This window comes from Carassius carassius, chromosome 5 (assembly GCF_963082965.1).
Source record: "Carassius carassius chromosome 5, fCarCar2.1, whole genome shotgun sequence".
NCBI lineage: Eukaryota > Metazoa > Chordata > Actinopteri > Cypriniformes > Cyprinidae > Carassius > Carassius carassius.
Window position 1 is genome coordinate 9,595,686 of NC_081759.1, and position 18,465 is coordinate 9,614,150.

Sequence of the window (18,465 nt, forward strand, 5' to 3'; positions counted from 1 at the left end):
GGCAAGCGAAGACATCGGAACAAGCACCATGGAGCGAGCACTGGAAGAGTTTCAGGTGAAGGAATAGTCACACAGATGGATTTACCAGAGTCTAATGGCTGTGCAGCAGGACAAGATGAGGGAACAACAACAGTCTCTTTAACGCATTCGCACTCAGGAGCTGTAGCAAACAAACTTGTTCCTGAGGACCAACCCCTATTGGACTCTAATCTTGAGGCGCAGTGTTCAAATAAGCCTAATTTAGCCACAAATGGCAGTGAGGTGAAGGAGAAAACCATTGATATATCAACCGCACCTTCATCTACAAACCCCACCAACCCTCCATCAAGCAGGCAGCGAAAACGCAGGCGTGCCGGAAACAAATTGGAGAATGCAGACAGTTCTAATAGCATGAGAAATTGGGGTCCGAGATCTGGGAGGCATTTTCAGCCCTCTCACACCCCAGGAATGGGCTCTCGTAGCGTAGCTGCTGAGAGGCCTCAACAGCATCCAAATCATTGGAGGTCACAAAGCAGCAGCAACCAGATTCCACAACAGACTAAAAAGAAGTTCCAGTATGGCAACTATAATAAATACTATGGTTATAGGAACCCAGGGCTGAGCGAGGATCCTCGTATCCGTGTTATGGATCCCGAGTGGTTTAGAGGGAAAGAGGTATTAGATCTGGGTTGCAACACCGGCCACCTGACTCTATCAGTCGCCAAAAATTGTCGACCGGCGCGGATTGTGGGCTTGGATATCGACGCAGCGTTGATACATGCTGCTTGGCAAAATATACGCCACTACCTCTCCGAGGTTCGCACACAGCAGGCCCGGCGTTCTGGGGAAAATGGGGAGGGGAATCGAGGGGAAGGGAAGGAGAGGATTGAGGGGGATTTAGTGGAAGAAAAGAGTCAGAGGAAAGAGAAAGACGAAGAGAGTTTTGTTGTAAAAGAGGAGAGGGATGAGAACAAAACAAAGCATGTGGACAAAGCGAATGAATGCATGGTGGGAAAAGGAATGGAAGTTGATCGAGAAGAAAGGGAGAATAAAACAACAGAGGCTGATCAGCGAGAGAGGAGTTGGAAAATGGAAGAAGAACCATCGGCAGGTCTCCCTGATGGAAAGCGTTCATTCCCTGTCTCCCTCCGGATCTCAAGAGGACCCATAGCTGGCCCCCCTTTGCCTGAGATGATCACAAACAGTCTCCCTCCTGGAGATTTCCCTGCCAACGTGACCTTTGTCAAGGTAAGCTGTTTTTGTTTTTTTTGCTGCTGCTTTTTTATTTGTAATTCATGTTTCATCCAAATCAAATTGCTGTATCAAGTATGCCTGATGTTATCATCTTTATGCCGTATAAAATCAGCATTGAGCTGAACAAAAACACCATTGTCTTCTGTAAAGCTGCTTCTCCGCTGCAAATGAATTTGTTTCTTAACTGATGAATTTTGCAACGGTTTATTACTGTAAAGCTGCTTTCTAACAATCTGTGTTGTATAAATGTGTCTTAAAATATAATGTACATAATATAATATACAATAAATTTTACAATACAACATAAAATGTTCATACATCATACATGCACTCATATTTGAGCAGAATGGCATAGCAGCAGTAAATATAACTAGCTGAGTAGTGAAAAACAATAAATTCAAGAAATGTTCTGCGCTACACAGCAGATACATGCAAGCCTGTTGTTTATAATAGTTTTAGCTATTAATTTGACTTTTTTATGAAGCCTTTTCTGTTTAAAGCGCACACTCGTGTCAAGAAGTAATGATAATATTTATTTTAATAGCTCCACCTTTAAATGAACTACATCCAGAAAGTAATTGTGCAGCAAAGCTAAAGATGTACTGGTGTGATCTGGGTCTTTAATCTGTTGTCTGGTTATGCTTTTATGAGTACATGCATATACGTTCTTATCCAATAACATTAAAGCCTTTAGCTTGAAAACACTTTGAACCAATTAGAGACCAAACAGCATTGCTAAGGCAATCGCTTTGCACCTTAGCATCTTGGAGGTAACTTATGAAATAGGTGTGACATGGTAACTTTTGATGTGTTAGGCATGCAGCACCTGTCTGTCCATTTTCATAATCCTCTGTCTGTCTGACCTGCACAGGGGAACTACGTGCTGGAAAGTGATATGTTGCTGCAGACACAAAGAGAAGAGTACGATGTGATCCTGTGTTTGAGTGTGACAAAATGGGTCCACTTGAACTGGGGTGATGCAGGACTCAAACGGCTCTTCAAGAGAGTATACAAGCACCTGCGGCCAGGAGGACTCTTCATTTTGGAGCCCCAGCCCTGGAACTCCTATGGCAAGAGAAAGAAACTCACTGTAAGCCCACCCCACCTCCTTTTTTGTTGTTAATTGTATCTATTCAGCTTAATGGTCAGACAAAACTTGTGATGATGAAACCTTGTGTTAACATGTTTCTCAAACGTGTGTCCTGTGAGCAAAATAGTGATCTGAGTTTTTTTGAAAGGAATGATCTGTGATACATATGCACTAATTACAATTGCATACTGTTTTTATATATTCTATTTAGAATATATAAATATTAAATTTATATCAAACTTAAAGGGATAATCTCATGATTTACTCACCCTCAGGCCATTGGAGGTGTATAGTATTTTCTTCTTTCAGATGAATACAATTGAAGTTATATTAAAAAATGTCCTGGCTCTTCCAAGCTTTATAATGGCAGTGAATGGGGTTTGTCCAAAATGCTGTGTCCATGCATCATAAAAAGAGCTCCACATGGATCCAGGGGGTTAACGAAGGCTTTCTTGAAACAAATCAATGCGTTTTTGTAAGAAAAGTGACTATTTAATACTTTGTAAACCTTAATCTCTAGCTTCCGCTAGTTGTCCTACGCACAAATGCAATAGCAATATAAACCAGTGTTCAGTGTAGTTTATTGTAAGTTAATGGTTTATGGCCTTGTGCTTGTATTATAGAATTTAAAGCTGGAACATACAGTTTTAAAAGTGTATTAAGCCTTTTGTCTTACATTGGAGCATTTTCAAGTTGGGTACTTCTTGTTGTTTAACCACATGCATTTTATTGTATTATCGTTTAATTTCTCAGGAGACCATCTTTAAGAATTACCACAGCATCCGGTTAAAACCCGACCATTTCTCCTCCTACCTGACTACTGAAGTGGGCTTCTCCAGTTATGAGCTCATTGGAACATCACAACATTATTCTAGAGGTCCGTGCTTTTTGAAAAGCCTTTAGTTCCTCCCTATGATATTCTGATATAATGTAAATATTTCTAACCCTCAGTTTGTCTTCTCCTAGGCTTTCAGAGACCAATCTACCTTTTTCACAAAGGACCCTCACCTCAAAAGTGACGCTACCAGTTTAACCACCAACTTTGAGAAGAAAACGCAAGACTGGATTGGATTTGGAAAACGACCAGCATTTGAAGCCACTGGAACTTCAAGCATTTTTATTTGATGGTAGACTTTCCATATTTTGAACTCTTAAATGGAATCCCATTTGGTGCTGAATAAGAGAAATTGTTCCCTTAGCCGTTCCAAATAAAGGAAAACCCATCGCAATTATTTTTTTTTTATCAAAGACTCTACTGAAGAATTACAGATGCAAATCAGAGTTTTCCCTACTGAAGCAAGATGTTTTTACCCCTCATAAAGAATGGTCTTGTGAATAAGCACAAAGTTGAATCCAATCAAATCACAAAACAAGGAATTAATTCTAATTTGGAATGAACTAATTCATTTGGAATGAAATTCCTAAAATAAGAAATCCTGAGCAACCCTGGTTTCCTCTCTAGCACACAAAACTGGTAAACGGCCATCTCGAATTGAAATGTTTGGTGGTTGGGCATGTGACCATTTTTATTTTCTGAAAAGGAAAGATTAGAGCATGTTACCAGATGTTGAGTTTTCAGATTTTTGCTGTTTTGTTGTTGTTGTTGTTGCACTGTTGTATACTAATTTTTTTTTTCTTTACCTTTTGAACAAAGCATCGCTATTAACCGTTCTAGCATCTGTCTGCCCATCAGCCATTTTGCAGCCTGCATGGCTGCCACTTATTAACAAATACCAATGGCTTAATTTTAAGTCCATCAATTATATTGCCTGGTCTAACATGATCGTAATTTTGTCCTTGGCAGTTTTGAAGCTGCAGGTTAGCTTATGGTTATGCTATGATAGTGTTTACCGATCTAATGTCCTTAATAAAAATCCAGAAGGATGTGATTCCTTGTCGGTGTGGTGGGTCATAGAGAATGATATTTCGACATTTTTATTATTTGAATCCGATTTGTTCTGATTCTCCAACTGTTGAAGTTTAACAAAAACCGAGGTACATTTTGTAAATTGTTTGTCCAGAGTGCTTGTCACAGCTGAGGTCTTGTTCGTTTTATTCCTATTGAAAGGTTTGCACTAAAAGGAGAGAATAAATTTGTCTCCCGCATTTGTATTTTCCTGTGCAAATATAAAGTTGCCGTATCTCTGAAAAGGGTTCTTTTTCATTCAAAGGACTCCTAAAAGTTGACAAATAAACTACAAAATAACATGAATTTGTAACTGTTTATATATATATATATATATAATTTCAATACTTATTTGTTGACCTAGTTTATGATTATGGAAATTCACAAGCCGAGCTGTTTTGTTAAAATTATGCTGTTCCTTCCTGGTTTATTAAAGTTCAAAATTGTATAGGATAATTCAATGCAGTATGCAAATTAACACTGTGTGATCTCATGCAACACATCTCTAATTGCATGAAATTGCATTAAACATCAAGGTCTACCAAAATGGGGTTCATGAAGTCACTGTAGGAGGATTTAAAAAAAGCTAATTAAATCATAAACATGTCAAATTTAAATAATTTTAATGTAACCACAATCAACACAAAATATTTCATAACAAGAATGAACTATTTTGTTTACCTGCATCCCATGTGAACATAGAGAACTTTGAACATGATATAATATGATAATATTTTAATAATTAAATAATAATAAAAATGAATGTGTTGATTAGATATGTGTTATATCTAGTTTTCAAATGCTGTGTAATTATAACTACACGACTAGTGACTGGTCTTTGTGTGAAATGTCCACAAGACTGGAAGATTTTTGTAATGTATATGTAGGCTTTTTCAGAAAGATGAAAAGGAAAAATGAATAAATTATGAATTATTTATTGCTCTTTTGTCAATATCATGTAAGAAATAAAAAAGTAACTGTAGTCTACGTATTTTAAAATAACACAAATTACTTAATTTGTGGAATCTGATATAATCCCAGTACCCAGCACTGGAATATCATTATTCAAAACGCTGTTGAAGTTGATGGATTTGTCATGTGCTATCTGCTACTTTTCTCAGCGCTGGGTAACCAGAACAACAACTGTTTATGACGACAATTGTTATTCGTCGATTCATTTCAGAAAGCTTCTATGGAAGAGTTCCATTTGTATAAGTACGAGACTAAAAGAAATGCTGGATTGAAACTATCAAGCAAGTGAGTACAATAACAAAAACCGCCTTGAGTTATGAATGCAGATCGAAAGTTATTAAACTACATTTATCTCGTAAGTAAAAGTTATTACCCACCACATTTATCACACAAGCATTGCAGAGTGAGCAGTGACACTTCACAGTATGTTGATATGAGCCTGTTAAACGTAATATTATTAACTGAAAATGTCACGCTATTTTCCGTTTCGTTCGTTTCCGTAAAATGTTGCAATATCCCAAACGACCACATGATGGAGCAATTTAACAAAAAACAAGATGTTTTTCTAACAAAATCGGGAAATTGCTTTATCTTGCCATTCTACATCACAAACGTTACCAAACATAGTAAAATATGCACAATTGTAACATTTAAGTCTACAGTATAAACCAGTCTAACCATAGCCTATTACTTTCAGATTCATGTGAGTGTGTGAATATATGTAAAAATGCTTCTGTACGAATTAGCTAGTCTGTCCACAGCCAGGCAATGTGTGAACACATTTCTGACTGCAGATATGTGTGTGTTAAATATGAATGCCCCAAGCCTACCCAACACGTGTTATGTCTGTATGTGAATGTCATTTTATGACAAGCTCAATGTTGCTACGGGCAACTCTCCTTTATAAAAAACTTCATAGCCTATATTAAAACCCAACTGAGACTTAACATCACTGCTCCTCTCTACAGCCACTGTCTCTGTCTCTCTCACACATGCAGCGACACACCAATCCATATACAATTACAACTACACATCAAAGCATAAATGCACAATAAAGCAATTGAGTATGTGCACATTGATGAACACATTTAAACAGACACACACATGCACTTATGTAACAGTGATGTAGTAGGAGTGGAGATTTATGGTCCGGTCAGATTTGAATTAAACCAATAAAAACACTCCTCTGTGTTCATTGTCTTCTTTATGTTTTAACAACACTCAATTAAAGCAAGCATATTGTCTATTGCTTTCTCTCTCTCTCTCTTAGCACAGTCCTCACATGAAAGTCATAGCAGCTCCACACAAAACACTATTGTACTTCAAGAACTCAAGTGCCATGGATTCTGCATGGCAGATACAGATGGTTTGGATTAACTTCAGTTAAAACATTAGCAACGAAACACTGTTTGAATAAAACAGTCTGAATTATGAAGTGTTTTTATTCGTAGTTGTATAAAAATATACACCACCCTGGGGAATGAAAATGTGACAACTGATTTATTGCACAACCATTAACTCTTGACTGGGTGGAGATGCTGATTGAAAGAAAAGCTTTGAAGCCATACACATTGACTGACTTTAATGGTACAGTCCACTCTCTTAAAGACAAAGTGATACTTAAAAAAAAAAGTCTTGCACAACATAAAACACAGTGTGTTTTTGCTAAAATGGCTATTAATCTGTCTCATTCTCATCTAATTGTTCAGCACTGGATGGATATGAACATGTATATGGGAAAAAGACTGAAATGTTGTTAACACAAAGGCATAAAAAGAAGCAAATAAGATGACAGTGTCACTAAAAATAGCCTCATCTTCTCTCCTCTTCAATCTCTCATCCGCCCTTTTCTCTCTCACCACCTATCTTTCTCTCTAGTCTTTTATTTCAGAGAGAAAATAAAATTTAGTGCCTTGTTACTTTCCTCTTTCGGTCTCACTTTTATTTCAGGAATAGCATAGTAGTTATACTATTCATGCAGTACACAGTATATATAGTATGCAAATTTCCAGTGAATGACATACTTGTGCACTATTCACTATATAAGCGCACTAGTGGATTACTGTATGACACAATACTGCATTCAGCCTACTTTTAAAATCAGTATATATATATATACGGTATAATGCAGTGAGCATATTTGTCACATGAACTGTCATGGCCTTTCACCCAGAGTGCCACATCAGCAGGGGGCGCTGATGAGATGCAAAACACACATCATTGTTTCTTTTCTTTTCTTTTATAACATATTATTTCTCACGTGATTAGTTGACGGTAATTATTAATTACAATAGACAGTGCATATAAAGTTGAGAAAAAATGTATGTAAAATTAAAAAAATTATGTGACGAATCTATGACGAAAAGTGGTTTCAAGCAAAGCTACAGCTTCTTTTGTACAGAATGTTTTAACTTTATTGTTTCTTAGCAAAAAAATATAATAAATATGTAGGCTAAAAAAACAATTTACAGAAAAATGAAATTCAGTGTAACAATTTGGCAAAATAATAATAATAATAATAATAATAATACATTTTCAGTCTTTACCAAACTTTATAATTATCCTTCAAAACATTATATTTGACCAATTTGTCAGTGGATTGTTTTTAGATATTAAAAATATAATACAATTTAGTATATACTTACTATTATAAATGTAATTTAATGCAGATGTCTTGTCTTTAACCCATGTATTGCTCATTTGCAGCATTTTTATCATTAAGTGTTAATTTTATTTGAACGTAGCTCGTGTTTATTTCAAATAACAACATTTGTATTGTTTAGTTTTAGTTAAGTATAATAGCCCTGATTTTAGGATACGTTATCCCACACAGTGTAATCTGCAGTGTCATCCATCGTGCGAACAGATCTACCGTGCACACGTTATTTGTCGCACACTGTATCTCTATCACACTGCATAGCTATGGGGCGCCGTTTGTAAAGCGGCTCATGCTGAAAATAGCAGCAACATTTTGTCACATTTAGCTTCAAACAATGTTAAAAAAACCGGTATGAATTTTTTGACGGTCACTTTTTAGCACATTTACAACAATATTTGTCAACTTAGAGATATTTTAAATAGTTAAATATAAATATTGAATGTTAAACCTAAATGTTAAATGTTAAATCTAAATGCTAAATCTAAATCTAAATGTTAAATCTAAATTTTAATCTAAATGTTAAATCTAAATGTTAAATCCAAATATAAATATAAAATCTTAATGTTAAATATAAATCTAAATGTTAAATCTAAATGTTAAATCTAAATCTAAATGTTAAATCTAAATCTAAATGTTAAATCTAAATGTTAACTATAAATCTTAATCTAAATGTTAAATCTAAATCTAAATGTTGAATCTAAATGTTTTGGGTGAAACTAAATATTTAGCTAATATGCAAATTCAAAATGCCGGAAGTGCCAAAATAAAAGCTCGATAAGATCAGTGTCTGTACATCGTGTCAAATTAGGAACGAATAAAAATAATCTCATCCGAGGAAATTGACTCTTGGACATGGATTATCGTGATAATGACTACCGTATTTTCCGGACTATACATCGCACTTTTTTCATAGTTTGGCTGGTCCTGCGACTTATTCATCAAAATTAATTTGACATGAACCAAGAGAAAAAATGAACGTCTACAGCCGCGAGAGGGCGCTCTATGCTGCTCAATGCTCCTGTAGCCTAGAGAAGGGTCTGTCTGCAGACTGCAAGACAGGGGCCTAACTTGAAGTGGGCGTAACTTGAAGTTGTCCAAATCACACAGAACCACACAAGGTGTCAAAATGAAATTTTGTCGGGCTGCGTTCGAAACCGCATACCCTTAAATTAGGCACTTAATTTCAATACGAACTAATTTAAGGAGCGATAAAAGAATACATACTCTACAGCCCTGAATGCTTATTTGTGTATGAAGCATTAGTGCGATTTGGAAATAATCATCCGCTATGTTGATCATGTAATCTACAAAGTTAAAACCAGCGTAAAAACGTAAAAGATATGAGTGACAGGTTTAATGAATGTATTTGTAAGTATTTTGATAATGAAGATTGTAGTATAGCCAATACTGTTAATTTAAGTTTTTATATTTTTAACTCCACTAATGTGATTTTGTTTTTATAGAATTAGAAAACCCAAAATCGTTATCTCTAGAATATTTTTTCAATTATTTTATGTGATTTTTTTTTCTTGTATAGGATCTCATATGATGAACACGTTAAATTTTTATTTACTGTTTTATGGCATTATGATTGTAATTGTTAAATACAACCGTCTTACTCTGATCTTTTATAAGTTTGGCAATAATAATAAAAAAGAGGTACAGGTGCACTACCACTTCACAGCATCACTAACTCGTCCAGTACAGTTTCTCTCAGCAACTCTGCAATGTCTGCACACGTCAAACAGCTGCTCGGAGATCTCACCTTTGGAGAAGACTGATGATTTTATACTCTAAAAATCTATTTTTCTCTCTGCCACCTTTATTGGATGCCCGTGGTCTTCGGGCTCTCAGACGACACTGCATCACTCATCGGCATGATTGTGTCAATGACATTACTAAATGGGCCCAGGAATACTTTCAGAAACCACTGTCGGTAAACACAATCCGCCGTGCCATCAGCAGATGCCAACTAAAGCTCTATCATGCAAAAAGGAAGCCATATGTGAACATGGTCCAGAAGCGCCGTCGTGTCCTGGGGGCCAAGGCTCATTTAAAATGGACTATTTCAAAGTGGAATAGTGTTTTATGGTCAGACGAGTCCAAATTTGACATTCTTGTTGGAAATCACGGACGCCGTGTCCTCCGGGCTAAAGAGGAGGGAGACCTTCCAGTATGTTATCAGCGTTCAGTTCAAAAGCCAGCATCTCTGATGGTATGGGGGTGCATAAGTGCATACGGTATGGGCAGCTTGCATGTTTTGGAAGGCTCTGTGAATGCTGAAAGGTATATAAAGGTTTTAGAGCAACATATGCTTCCCTCCAAACAACGTCTATTTCAGGGAAGGCCTTGTTTATTTCAGCAGGACAATGCAAAACCACATACTGCAGCTATAAAAACAGCATGGCTTCGTCGTAGAAGAGTCCGGGTGCTAACCTGGCCTGCCTGCAGTCCAGATCTTTCAACTATAGAGAACATTTGGCGCATCATTAAACGAAAAATACGTCAAAGACGACCACGAACTCTTCAGCAGCTGGAAATCTATATAAGGCAAGAATGGGACCAAATTCCAACAGCAAAACTCCAGCAACTCATAGCCTCAATGCCCAGACGTCTTCAAACTGTTTTGAAAAGAAAAGGAGATGCTACACCATGGTAAACATGCCCCGTCCCAACTATTTTGAGACCTGTAGCAGAAATCAAAATTGAAATGAGCTCATTTTGTGCATAAAATTGTAAACTTTCTCAGTTTAAACATTTGCTATGTTATCTATGTTCTATTGTGAATAAAATATTGGCTCATGTGATTTGAAAGTCTTTTAGTTTTCATTTTATTAAAATTAAAAAAACGTCCCAACTTTTCCGGAATTCGGGTTGTATGTTTTTTTTTTACCTCATCATGACGTATTTTTGGACTGATGCGACTTATACTCAGGTGCGACTTATAGTGCGAAAAATACGGTACCTAAAATAATAAACACGTTTGGAGAAACTGTATTTGAAGAGTAGGCTAGTGTCACTTTTATGAAAAGTGTGGTGCTTATGATGACCTGTAGCCATAATAGCCAGCCACCAGGGGTCTCACTTTGACTAATGTTATGTCCTCACCATAGACTGTATCACTCATCATGTCATCACTCTCTGTCATGTTCACATGCTTAAACGGCTGCAAGAGCCTATTTCCCCGAATAGTCGTTAGCCGAGAGCATAGGCTCTTGCTGGCGTTTAAGCATGCAAACCTTTTCATAAAAGTGACACTAGCCTACTCTTCAAATACAGTTTCTCCAAACGTGTTTATTATTTTAGGTAGTCATTATCACGATAATCCATGTCCAAGAGTCAATTTCCTCGGATGAGATGGTTTTTATTGTTACTTATTTGACACGATGCTATAAACACACACTGACCTCATCAAGCTTTTATTTTGGCACTTTCAGCATTTTGAATTTGCATATTAGCTAAATATTTAGTTTCAACCGAAACAATTAGATTCAACATTTAGATTTAGATTTAACATTTATATTTAACATTTAGATTTAGATTTAACATTTAGATTGAACATTTAGATTTAGATTTAACATTTATATTTAACATTTATATTTAACATTTAGATTTATATTTAACATTTAGATTTTACATTTACATTTAGATTTAACATTTAGATTTAGCATTTAGATTTAACATTTAACATTTAGGTGTAACATTTAATATTTATATTTAACTATTTAAAATATCTCTAAGTTGACAAATATTGTTGTAAATGTGCTAAAAAGTGACCATCAAAAATTCATACCAGTTTTTTAAACATTGTTTGAAGCTAAATGTGACAAAATGTTGCTGTTATTTCCAGCCTGAGCCGCTTTACAAAGGGCGCCCTATACATAGCCTGCTACCTTTTATGTACGCGGTTGTTCCATTGGAACGCGGCCTGCCTGCTCACGTATTTCACTGCGCTTTCTAAAGCCATGGCCACATGACAACAGAAACAACTCTGCAGCGTTGCCAAGGCAACGGCTGCCGAAAGCCATGACAACCAGAGTACCCTCGTCATCTACCTGTCTTCCTTTCCTTATCTGTACTCCCGTCATCGCGTATTCCTTCACATCCGGCACTTTCCTTGAGTAATTTCGCTCTTTAACTCTCATTCCCTCTCTACACGCGCATCTTCACCTCCCCTTCCATCTTTTTACGTCCCCTCCCTCCGTGCGCGCTCGCTTGCGCGCTCTCTCTACATCTTCTGCTGCTTCAGTCCGTTCCCTCCTTCTTTTCTCCCCCTCTTCGTCTCTGCACTCATTCTCCCCTGCCCATCTCCTTTCATTAGCTCGTATCCTCTCCTCCATCTCTCCGTTTCGTCTTCTTTTTTTGTATCTACCCTCATCAATACGAACGCGTTCCCTCTCCTCGTCCTTTCCTCGTTTGCTAAATCCTGAAGGCAGACCTCTCTTATTCTCTCTCTCTCTGTCTCTCTGTCTCTCTCTCTCTCTCTCTCTTTCTGTCCCTCCCCTTCCTCTTTACGTTTCCCCCTCCCACCATACTCTTTTTTCCTCAATGCTTAAGTCAGTTAAAAGAGATACACTGAAGAAAAGAGGGGCGAACGTCGGGCGCTGAGAGAGAGACAGAGAGAAGGAGAGAAGCTGGAGGGAGAGTGGGGAGAGGGGGGAACGGGGGTTTGGATACATCTCCACCTGTCTTCTCTCTGCCATGGACTGCCTCTGCATAGTGACCACAAAGGTAAGCCAATTCACCCTGTCACGATCAGAAGCGGCAGGAGTATGTGGTGTGGGTGCGCTAGAGGAAAGTTTATCGCATCTCCTGCTGGTGCGAGGTGAAGGGAGGGAGCGTTCTGTTCCGAGCGAGATTCATGGGTTCAGCACTTCTTTGTTCTTCCGTCTGATCTGACTTTCTCTCTCACCAGAGCTCGCTCGTATTGACACGAATCCCAGGCTGTTTTATAATAGGAGCGTTCATTTGACTTACGCGTTTTTTTGGCGCGTAAGGACAGGACGCGTTCTAGCGTTCCATGAAAGCTGGACGCAGAACGCTCGCGTAAAGTTCAACTTCTTTTTGCTCGCCTCGCTGAAAAACAGCGAGACGCCACTACTAAACTATTAAAGTGCTCCATCTGAGCGTGTGTGTACGTGTACAACAATTAAACAATAGCGCAGCGGAACGCAAGAACGCGTCTCGTGTGAACGGAGCGTGAAATTGCGGCCCACACTCAGGCAGACCGTGGTGCAGTGACAGAAATGAACTATATATATATAAGGAGAAATATTTGCCCCTTTTTATTTAAGGATGTTGATTACCTAACCGTATACAAGCTCGAAGATCAAAGAGTTAATCAATTAGTCCCCAACAGTTCAAATACAAAGTGGCTGCAAAAGTGTTTTCTACTGCCTACTTGTACAGTAGAATGTAATGGATCGCTGTTTTAAGTTTTGAATTTATTGTCAGGTTTGTCTTTAAAAAAAAACATTGACAACACTTACCTCAGAAACACACTGTTTGACAGCTACACGGCAGTACAGAGTCTGCATTGCTTCTCATTCAATAATTAGACAGTCTTGATAGAACATTACGAAATATATAAAATCTTTTTAATAAGAAACATAAAAAAACATTTTTTTTTCAAAATAGTTTTGCAACATTTGGTGCATTTTTGACAGTTTCACTGGCATTGTGGTTCTTTTCTGAGCCTGCTGTGCTGCTTCACAGATGTGTGATGCTGTCCATGAGGAGGAGGAGGAGGAGGAAGTAGAGCGCTTACAAGAATTGAAAAGGAAATGAGAGAAAAAAGTGAGATCTGTTAAACTGTAGAGAGAACGACGTATGTGTGTGTGGGAACCAGAGAATGAGAGGTTGACTACAAGCGGAAGCTTTCATTAATAAATGCTCACATGTGATTTGTCATCTAACTGCAGTTAGCAGGCTCTGTGTATTTGTGTGTGTGTGTGTGGAGATGAGACACATCCCACTGCTCCTGACGGCATGTGCCTCTTTGCCCATGTCTTGTTGCTGGCAGAGCACTCTGAATGGTTTATGTAACGTTGGCTGGTGCTTTCTTTCCTGTGCTGGTGTCTGTTCCATCACTTTTTGCTCTCTTTCGTTGTCTTCAGATTGACTCCCACCTTGCATGCTCCTCCTAAACACTACCATGACCTCACTTTCAACAGACCTACTGTGCCCAATGTATGAGTGAGAGTCAGAAAGGTATGAAGAGAGACAGAGAGAGAGAGAGCATTGAAGAGAGAAATTAGCGCAGTACCTGCTTTTGTGTGGGTTGAGATGGAAATGGTGCTCTAGTCTTTGGATGTATGCTTATTAAAGACCATACTATGTTTTTTTGTGAGGATCCCAAATGTATTGCTCTTTCTACGAGGCTTTTGTTATGTTTCGTTTAAGGATCAACTTATTCTCAGATGTTGAAATTCCTCAAGAGAAAAACAAATTGAGCCAAAAGCGTCAATTGACACACAGTGTAGAGCTATATAAAACCAATGTGGAAAGCTTAGATAAAGGAAATGTTCATAAATCACAGACTAGCAGGTGCTATCTTGGCAAAAACTGAGCACAGTTTAAAACACTGTTTAGATATTTTCTAAAACTTTACATGAAACTTGAGATTGCTGAGTGTTTTATTCTGGAGAAAAAAGCTGAGAGGACTTGAGCAAAATTAGCATTCCCTTCGCTGTCCGGAACAAACATGGACATTGGACATTGGATGTAAGGTTATCTGAAAAGTTTCAAACAGTCTCACAATATCTTCCGGACAGTAAAATTATGTTCTTTCCTCAACTATAGCCTTTTATACAGCTATTATTATTGCTTAAATAAATGGTTCATAATCAGCAGCTACATTTTAAGTAGCATTAGTTTTGTATGAACCTACATTTGAGCAAATAATTTGTGCTGACAAATGGCTAATTTGAAGCATCTTATTTATTTGCACCTATAGTAAGTGCACTAACTGCTAATGCTGATTATTTCTCTTGTAGTTTTCTTAATTACTAACATTTTCTTACTTAGGGGAACAAATGCTTCAAAATTAACAACTTAACGCAGTTATTTGTGACTATTGCTTTGTTTTTCTTAATTATGGGGTGTTCACACTACATCTTTAGTAGGATTCCCTTACATTTATACACATGCAAATGTGGGAGACCGGAAACATTCATTTTGCATTTCGCTGTGTTCCAAAGTTCAAGTTTGGTAAACTATGACCTGCAAATTTTTATATGAAGATGTGTGATCAATACATAATTGATATGTTACGTCTTACCTGAAAGCTGTGGGTGTGCAGCGTTACTGGAAAGCGTAGTAGACTGGATATTTGTACATGTTTGGTTTACTGTAATTAATATTTGTTAAATGTTGAATTTATGTTTTAAAGATGTGAGACTCGATATCACAATCATATCATATATCACCTCAAAGTTTAGTGTCACTGCCCACACCGCTAAGATAAACTAATCAATAAACAATTTAATATCTCTTGTGAAAAAGAAGTATGTTTAATTGTATTGCTTTTGCAATAAAAATCTTTTTCAATTTAAATCTTAAAGTATATTAAAAACACCTACACTTGCAGTTAATACAGTATTAAAAATAAAAGGTCATGTAAGTGTACTTAAAGAGTACAATTTCATGACTGTTTTTTAACTCATTTTTTACTTCAAAGTACATTTTAAATAATTGTTTTAATAATCTTTTGTTGTCCTTTTTAAGAAATACACTTATTTCAGTGATTTGATGAACATGCTAAATACACATGAAAAGTTTATGATTATAATTTTAACTGTTTTGTTATTTAATATTAAATTTAAAGGTAGTGTTTTTAAATGTACTAAATACATTTTGTTTGTTTTTTTATATTTTGATGAAGTATGTCCAAAAAGGTATGGAATTGCCACCTTACTTTTTAGTTTGTGCATCTTGTTATCATCCTTGTGTCCCTCGGTGTATACATCCTTACTCAGCAATTTCATGATTTTGATCCATAAAGTTTGTTGTACATTGTATTCCTGCTTCATTGAGTTGTATTGTGGGTAAATTATGTATCATGTCAGTGTACATCTGTGTGTGTGTTATGTTTCTTCAGCATGTGTCCTATTTTGTTGTGTTAAAATAATTTTTCTTTTTGTTTGTGTATAAATGTGTGTGTGTTAGCTCATCTGTGGCCACAGATGCATGTGAATGTATCTCAGTTCCTGTTGGCTTCATTTGATTTAAGCCTGTTCCCTTGGCAACAGAAGCAGGCGCCTGCTCGTCAGTTTTCAGAAGCAGATTATGAAGTGGGTAGGAGAGATGAGCGGAGAGAACGATAGAGAAGCTTTTTGTGTTTTGTAGAGGTGTGTATGTGAGAGCTGCTAAACTGCATGTGTCAGTGCGGTTTCTCTACCCATGCTTTACTTTGTTAGTGTTGATCTGAAGATGGGCCATTTATGTGTGTGTGTTAGTGTGTGTCGACAGAAGTGGAGGTTTACCCTTTGAAAGCCTCTTCATTTGGACTGAAACTGGATCTGTCCCTGTGGTGACTGTGATTGAGCCAAATCTGGCTCCACAGACTGTGACAGTGGATGAATCTATGTCATATCGACCAATAAATGTCTCTCTCTGCATTTAAATGTAAGTTTTTTATTGCAACACAATATTATATTTACATTTATTCCTTTAAAAGCAAATTACAGGTCATTCAAGGCATGTTTTACCAGTATATGCATTTCCCGAGAATCAGACTTATGACCTTGGTGTTGTGAGCGTCGTGATTTAACACCTATAGGAAATTAAAGTCTTTGTTTCAAGCATTTCAAAATGTTTTCAATGCAGCAGGTTTGTCATTTACACTTTTAATGAAAAACTGACCAGGATTCATCCAGCTGTTTAGAAAAGCATTGCTGATGCTTGAATGAATATATGAAAATTCATGCTCATTGTGCATTGTAACCAAGCACATGTACATGCAGAAATCCAGAAAATATTAATTATTGTAATTTCTGGGCAGAAATGTCTTGAGCCACAACAAGAACCACCTCACTGTGTGATCAAGTTCACTTAAGGGTTTAAAAGGCACATAGTTTTGTCAGATCTACACCAGATGCAGACAATCTGTGCACTGCAGGACCAAATCTGTGGAGCTACCAGCTTCGTACATTTCAGATCACTTGCATTGAGCACAAGAAGTTTATTTGAATCTTTTGGCAACATAAAAAAACAATGTATTTTTGTTGAACATCATATCATATGATACATCAGGCTTTTATGACTCATATTGTATGATAGGGGACCAAATGGAGCTCATCCCCATTGCTCAGTTTTTTTCAGAGGCCCAAACTGAGCTAAAATATACAATTTGGCATAGATGCTCATATTTGTACGCTAAGAAGTAATATGAAATTCTGATAGCTTTTGGTGTAACTCAATTAGAGTTTATAAGAATCTGCTCACATAATATTTCTCAGTTGTCACCCAATAATATGTCTTTGTAAGAAAAAGTATTTTTCACAATATTTTTTATAGTGGGGGAAAATGTATTCGGTTACAAATGTAAACTAGGTGGGAAAAAGTTTTTTTTTTCTCTCCTGAACTGAAGCCTTTTTCAATAATGCAGTGTATTTGCATGGCCATTGGTTTGTGCAGTACATTTCAAAAAACGATTCAATGGCTCGGCAGTGGCGCTGCACGAACCTGTGGCCATGAAGCATGCCAAAGCCCAACAAAATGGGCAGGGCCAACTAGCTATATGGAGCCCACGCTTTGCCACGGGATTTAGGTTACTTCAACTGAACCGATGACTGAGAGTTCTCTTTTGAGGCGAAGAGGTCCACTTCCGCCTTGCCAAAGATCTCCCAAATTTTTCAAACCATCTGTGGATAAAGCATCCACTCCACTGACTTTTGCTTCAAGACAACATTTCTTGGTTCAGTTTGCCCAGAACATGCACTGCTTTCAGTGAGCACAGGATGAGCTGAGCCCATTCCATGAAGTTCTCTATCAGTGCAAAGATGCACCTTGAGGAAAGCCCTCACTGGCTTTTCATCCTTCTTGAGGACGAGGAAGTAACAGCTGTAGAAGCCTTAACTATAAGCTGGAGGCACCATCTCTATGGCTCTCTTTACCAAAATTATTTTCACTTCGGAGTGCAGGACATTTGTGTCCTTTCTCTGAACCGCTGAAACGTGGGGTTCTCTGAGTAAATTGAAGTTAATAGCCCCACCTTATTTTACCCAGAACCCGCTCTGACAGCCCAGGAAGTCAGGGATTGGATTGGTTTGAGTGCCTGGTCGCTGCAAGGAGACACATTACTACTGAGAAATGGAAGAGGAAGTCTGCTTTCTTTTTGAAAATGTTTGTTTGCTATAACAGTGGATCGCCACTTGTGTGCTTGAATGGGCCCAGAGTTTGCAGCAAACATATCGCCGACTGCACCCAGAACTGGATGGGGTGATTGGCGGCTTAAGAGAAGCAACTTGGGGGGTGGTCCGGCTGCAGCGAGACTTGGCCCCTTCCTCTTTCTATCCTTTAGATCAGGACGATGCCTGAGGCATCGATGCCTGAGGCATTTCCTGCGTTATCTTGGGCCAGGGTCCCTGGCGCTTTGGAAATGGG

The 18,465-nt window shown here is 37.6% G+C and overlaps 2 protein-coding genes across 4 annotated transcripts in view; both read left to right on the top strand.

The window, feature by feature from the left end:
• The window catches only part of mepcea (methylphosphate capping enzyme a), a 14,876-nt gene extending 10,341 nt beyond the window's left edge, over nt 1–4,535 (top strand). For all 3 annotated transcript variants that reach the window (XM_059549708.1, XM_059549709.1, XM_059549710.1), the window contains exons 2-5: nt 1–1,227; nt 2,105–2,323; nt 3,077–3,200; nt 3,290–4,535. The exon at nt 1–1,227 is cut by the window's left edge. In XM_059549708.1, the coding sequence (XP_059405691.1) occupies nt 1–1,227; nt 2,105–2,323; nt 3,077–3,200; nt 3,290–3,342 (1,623 nt within the window). In that variant the 3' untranslated portion in view covers nt 3,343–4,535. The remainder of the gene's footprint in view (nt 1,228–2,104; nt 2,324–3,076; nt 3,201–3,289) is intronic.
• Nucleotides 4,536–12,048: 7,513 nt separating this feature from the next.
• LOC132140758 (disks large homolog 4) overlaps nt 12,049–18,465 on the top strand; it is a 188,556-nt gene continuing 182,139 nt past the window's right edge. The window contains exon 1 of the mRNA XM_059549714.1: nt 12,049–12,591. Within this exon, the coding sequence (XP_059405697.1) occupies nt 12,562–12,591 (30 nt within the window). The 5' untranslated portion in view covers nt 12,049–12,561. The remainder of the gene's footprint in view (nt 12,592–18,465) is intronic.